Below are 6,000 nucleotides of genomic sequence, written 5' to 3'. Positions count from 1 at the left end.
TGTTTGTAAACAGCAGGTCCAGCAAGGCACAAGCATTTCTATTTCCAGCCTCCCCTCCTATGCTATGGTTCAAGAAATTCAAGGAGCAGTATAATATCTGGTTTGTTGGTGAGATCTTTACATAAAAATTGGAAAATAACATGGCAAAACAGGCTAAATTCTCTATAAACTTGTGCTTTAGTAACTTTAATAAAAGTTCAGGTAAATTGGATGCAAGATGCTTTCTGTCTGGTACTAAACTGCAATTGCTAAAATGACTTCTCAAGGCATAACACAGGAGGAGAAACACATGGATTTGTTCCATCTTAAGAAGAAAAGTGTAGGAGGGGAATTTGTAGCCATCTTCAGCCACCTAACATCAGGTTATAGTGAAGACAGAGCCACACTTTTCTTGAAAGTCAACAATGAAGAGACAAGTAGTAACTGAAAAAAAATGCAAAAAGGGAAATTCTGATTAGATGTTGGCAAAAACTATTTCAGTGAGGATGGTTAAGCACAGAAACAAGCTTCTCTCTGAGGCTGTAGAATGTCCATCCATGGAAAAAAATCAAAACTTAACTGACATGATGCTGTACAACCTTCATGAACTTCAAAGCTGCCCCCCCTTTGAGCTGAGAGGAGTGGACCAGATATCTCCACAGGTCTCTTCAAACACAAATTATTCTTAGACTGAAGCAAGGTCATGCTGAAAGGCAAAAAATAGTGCAAACCAGCCTGCCCCCGCTGCTGCCCTTCCAACACTGCAGTCTCACGGCTGAGGGAAAGAGCAAGGTGGGCTCTGTTTCTGAAGGCCCTAAGAGATAACTCATTCTGCAGAGAGAGTGAGCAGGAAAAGAAATACCCAACAACACTGTCACCCCTTGACACACACTCCCCAGGAGTTCAGCCTGCCTGGTACCTGTCTGGCTGCTTCCATAAGAACAGTTTCCCCTTCTCCTCTCCCTGAAAGCAAGTGTTGAAGGTAATGAAGTGACTCTAGCCATCTTCTGAAGATTGCTTCCCTAATTTAGGTATTAGTTTTCAGGTCAGTAAGAGCTATGTGTTACTTCTGTTTTTGACAGGAATTCACTGAATTGGAAAAAAATCTTCATTTTTCTATTCAATCATATTTTGTGTTTTAAGGCAAAAATATTTTTAAAACACAGAATAATGCTTTTAAACAAATAATGCTAATAAACATTAGTAGCAAGAATACTATGCAGAAGGTTATTGCAGGCACAATAATCTGCAGTAATTTCGTCATATAATTAAAGTTGCCCTCCATATTTTCTAGGGAGAACTGAGCTCAGAAACTGAACAAAGAATGGAGAAGCAACTTTAGCTCATGTGCGTGTCATTTGACGAAGAGATGCATATTTCTTCTCTATGTCAGATGTAAAACTGAAGACAGAGATCTTCTCTTAAATGACTAATTGTATCTAAATGCTAAAGTTATAGATGAAGGCTATATGCAATGCCATAACCTTCATGCCTACCAATGCGTGACAAGAAAAGTCGTATGTGCACGTGAAGGCATCTGATGTGCTGCATATGAAGTTTGAGGTACATCAGAATACAAGTGAGAGCTGAAGTGGAATTCAGTATTAAAATTACATCCATGAAACACTCTCTTTTTTTCTAAAAGAAAAGAGATTAATCAATTCTGCATACAAGCATAAGGAACCATTTTCTCTCCTGTCTTCTGCTGGTGGTAGTAAGAGGGTGATCTTCAGATCCCTACCACTCTACTGCTGAAATAATAAGTCTTCCTTTTTCTGGTTCACCTTCTAAAGGCAGATAGGCAGGCACACCTACTCAGTGCACATGTAACATGCAGAAACAATCCTAATGCCAATATCTATTCCTCATTTTAAAAGGTAAGCTTAGAGCAGCACTGATGACAAAGGGTTTGCTACCTCATTTCCCATCTAATCTAAGGCTGAAAAGTTGTGGAATAGACTGAACATGAAAAAGCATTCCAGTGAGATACTGGTTCAGTAAAATCCTTGTCCACTGCACAGCACATAGTACCTGGCTGATCAGCAAAATTGAGTCAATGCAGTGATTTCGGTTTATGAAAACAAATAAGTCTCAAAGCAGCATTAAAAAAAAGTAAGTTGCAGAGTATCTGTTCTTCTAAGTAATTCAGAAAGTCTGTCCTTTAGAGAAATGATTCAACAGAATAAGCTGGCCTATTTTAGGGTTTTTTAATCGTAACAATGGGAAAAAAGTTTAAAGGTAGAGTACGTTTCTTCAGCATATGAAGAACCTGAACACTTACCCGTCCTCGTTCAGTGAGAGTTGTTAACATGATGATCAGTGACAACTTGTGATCCCAGACTACTTGCCAGAAGTGCACACATGTGTGTGGAAGAGGCCCCTGAGTAGCAATGTACCTGTTCACAATGCCCACAGAAGGAATTTCCATCTATAAAGAGATCGAGAAATCCTATGTAAAGTTTGCTCTCACTGCTCAAGTACTATTTTTCTTTAAATCAGCATTTCATTCAGAGTTGAGGGAAGATTAAGGGGCCAAGTTGAGTAATAAGACAATCAAGATCACAATTTGTTATCTGAAAAATCTTTAAATTTTTAATTTAAACTAGATGTATACTATAGATACTATAGTCCTTCATGGTGAACTAGGAAGAGATGACTAATAGTGAAAATGTATTTGAAAACTTGAAACTGCAAGACTTCCCAAATTTTCTTTAATATTTAGTAAGGAATAATGGCAAGGTATACCAAAAGTACACTAAAAAAAGCTGTTTATTGCCTGATGATAGACACAGTAAGTTAACAGTTGATTCTGTGATTTAGGTGTTTAATTGAAGTATCTAATTCAAACATAGAATCATAGAATCTTTGGATTGGAAGGGACTTTTAAGGTCATCTAGTCCAACCCCCCTGCAATGGGCAGGGACATCTTTATCGAGATTGGGTTGCTCAGAGCCCCGTCCAACCTGACCTTGAAGGTTTCCAGGGATAGGGCAACCTGTTCTCATTTTTCACCACCCTCATTGTGAAAAAAATTCTTCTTTATATCCAGTCTAAATCTTTTAGTTTAAAATTACCACCACCATCCTATCATGGAGGACAGGCCCTGCTAAATGGTTTGTCCCCACTTTTCTTTTAAGCCCCGTTTAAGTCCTGGAAGGCTACTGTAAGGTCCCCCTGGAGCCTCCTCTTCTCCAGGCTGCACAACCCCAACTCTCTCAGCCTGTCCTCATAGCAGAGGTGCTCCATCCCTCTGATCATTTTTGTGGCCCTCCTCTGGACCCTCTCCAACAGGTCCATGTCTTTCCTGTGCTGAGGGCTCCACAGCTGGACACAGGACTGCAGGTGGGGTCTCCCCAGAGCAGAGTAGAGGGGCAGAATCACCGCCCTCGACCTGCTGGCCACACTGCTTTGGATGCAGCCCAGGATGTGGCTGGCCTTCTGGGATGCAGCCCAGGATACGGTTGACCTTCTGAGCTTTCTGGGAAAAATATATTTTCCCCTTTTCTCCCTGTCTACACACATGATTAGGGCAATCAGGGCTCTTGTTTATCTTCTGGACCCTTCATAGCGTAGTTGGTAGGCCATTGGTTCTAGAGGGGAAAAAGGCTTAGTTTTAAGCTATAGGAGAGAACCTCAACATGTGCAGTATATGGAAAGGTAAAACAATTTTTACTGGTTAAAGGCCCTGCACATATCACAGTGTACATCACATGCTTGCATCTACTGTGTACCAGGATGGCCACTTTCACAAGAGACGCTTCATCTTTTACATTATTAATCTTTACAGCTTTTACATTTAGAAATCCCCAAAATATAAAATGGGGGGATTTTTTCCTTTATTTCTTAAAAAGGCTTAATTTAGTCTGCTATTGTAATATGGAAAGTGGGCAAATGCAGGTCTCTCTATGACTTACATTCACATAATTTGCATTAATGTAATCTTCAGCTCCTTGCAATACTATCCTTGTGGCATCATCTGCACACGAAAAAATAATAAAGAGGGAATAAAATTAGCAACAAAGGGCCATGCTTCCCTTTTATTAAGTCAAAAAAATGAGGAATTGCAAACACACAAACAGCAGAATACAAACCAAAATAAACAACCTTTTAGAAAATAAAATGAACAATTACAAGACTTTGATTATATAATGAAATCTTCAATCAAGAAGTTCAATACAACAGTTTTATAAGCTATCATTTAGAGGATAAAGCAAAATAGGCAGAAAGTCTGTACTTAATACTCACAAGGTAGAACATCTTTGTATCTATTCTTGTCCATATTCTGAGGTACCTTTGCACATGTAACAGCCAATCCTGGTTTCTTTCTATAAAGTTGCTGCAAGACAGAATGAAAAACGACAGGATTTTGAGGGTTGTGATTATGCTATACACACACTAAAGAGATTCTTATGAAAATACATAGTGTGAAAAAAAAATCAGAAGTTATTTTCTTTAATCTTTTTCCTAACCATCTGCAAAATCCACTTAAGAGATTTTTGTGTATTTTAACATGGCAAGAATTTCTGTTATTGCTAGCCCATCATCATCTCTAGAAGAACTTCTAATAAAAAAGAAAAGAGAAAGTGTAAGGGTCATTGATATAACCTGTTTCCCTGCAAGGTTGCCTTTTTCTTATAAAACTGTGTGACAGAAGGAAAAGTGAGGTTGAGGGTGGAAGAAGTGAGCAATAAAAGACATCAGAAGAAAAAAACAGCTGCAGACTAATATTTTCTGGAAGCAACTGTAATACAAACAATTCAAACACACTTCTATTCTCTGGACTAAAACCATCACAATCAATCCCTGCAAGTCCCTGATAAAAAAAAGCTTCAATGTATCACAATCTCTTTACATGTGACGACTCTTCTTTTGGGCCAACCACTGTCTTGCAAACTTTATCTGGAGTAAATGTAGGCATACAAGTGTATAACCAAAAATAAATTTTAAGGTCAAAATGCATTAAGTGCATCATACAAGACAACAAAAGGTACAGAGGGGGGAAAACAACAACAACAACAAAATGAAGAAATGCAATTATACAGCCACATTTTTTCTGTATTAAATATACATGAAAGCAACTTAACACTGAGTTATTAACCTGGCTGTGCAAGAGTTTTATATACTTCATTCAACACTTACCAAAAAGCTCATTATATCTTACATATTTAATGAAGATTTAGAGTATGGTTCCATAAATAAAATGGAATGAAACAAATAGGAAGTTAAAATCCCCTACTTTGGTTGACTAGAAAGGAACAGCACACAAAAAGTTTATTCCACTGTGAGATTTACTGAATCCTAAGACTTGGTATCACAGCTCACCACATTTTTCAACTCAAAAAGCATAAACAAGCCATGTGAGAAGAGAACTTGATAAACTATGCAACTGAACAGCTTCTACCAGTTATAACTTAAGTTCCATTTTACAAGAGCCAAGTTGTGATTTCTGCTTTTTTTGGGAGACAAGGAAAAATAATTTAACGTTAACTAACAATTCTCAAGCTTCATTATTGTTGCCTGCCAAAAAGTCATTTGCCCTTGACAGACTTCTTAAATTCCGCTTAAGTGGACAAGGATATTCTGGAAAAACTTGGTTATTCATAACCTACTGGCTAATTATTTACTCTTTTACTAGTGTGAATGGAGAGTTTGAGAGCGACCAAAGCTGATAGATGATGCTGCAATTGCCTCTGCTCTTGAAGATCACTAAACAATGAACTCAAAGGAAGAGGCCACTAAGCTGCTCCTAGTTTATTAGATTTCAAAAAGGTTTTGCGCTTTTTCTAACATCAGTAATATCCTTTTATAAATGCTGTCAGGAAAAAAGTCATAAAGGATTAAATAACCTATGAAGATTATTACAGGAACTTTGTGTACAAATTCAGTCAACAACTTTGACAATTAACAAAGGACTGAAAGGCTAGTTCCTATCTTTTGAGTTACTGTTTCAGTAGCCAGACTCATTGCTATCACTGCATTGCAACCAGTGCCATGGATTTTGGAAAACAGCTATGAACCATA

General features: G+C 37.9%; 1 protein-coding gene across 1 annotated transcript in view; it reads right to left on the bottom strand.

Annotated features, from left to right (window-relative positions):
• Nucleotides 1-2,260: 2,260 nt before the first annotated feature.
• Nucleotides 2,261-6,000, bottom strand: part of PTPN3 (protein tyrosine phosphatase, non-receptor type 3) — a gene marked incomplete at both ends in the record, with an annotated part of 68,155 nt that continues 64,415 nt past the window's right edge. Inside the window, 3 exons of the mRNA XM_010296315.1 lie at nucleotides 2,261-2,407; nucleotides 3,894-3,955; nucleotides 4,225-4,315. Of these exons, the coding sequence (XP_010294617.1) occupies nucleotides 2,261-2,407; nucleotides 3,894-3,955; nucleotides 4,225-4,315 (300 nt within the window). The remainder of the gene's footprint in view (nucleotides 2,408-3,893; nucleotides 3,956-4,224; nucleotides 4,316-6,000) is intronic.

This window comes from Phaethon lepturus, unplaced genomic scaffold (genome assembly GCF_000687285.1).
Source record: "Phaethon lepturus isolate BGI_N335 unplaced genomic scaffold, ASM68728v1 scaffold16121, whole genome shotgun sequence".
Lineage (NCBI taxonomy): Eukaryota > Metazoa > Chordata > Aves > Phaethontiformes > Phaethontidae > Phaethon > Phaethon lepturus.
Note: the sequence above shows the minus strand (reverse complement) of the source record. Positions and strands in the feature narration are given on the sequence as shown.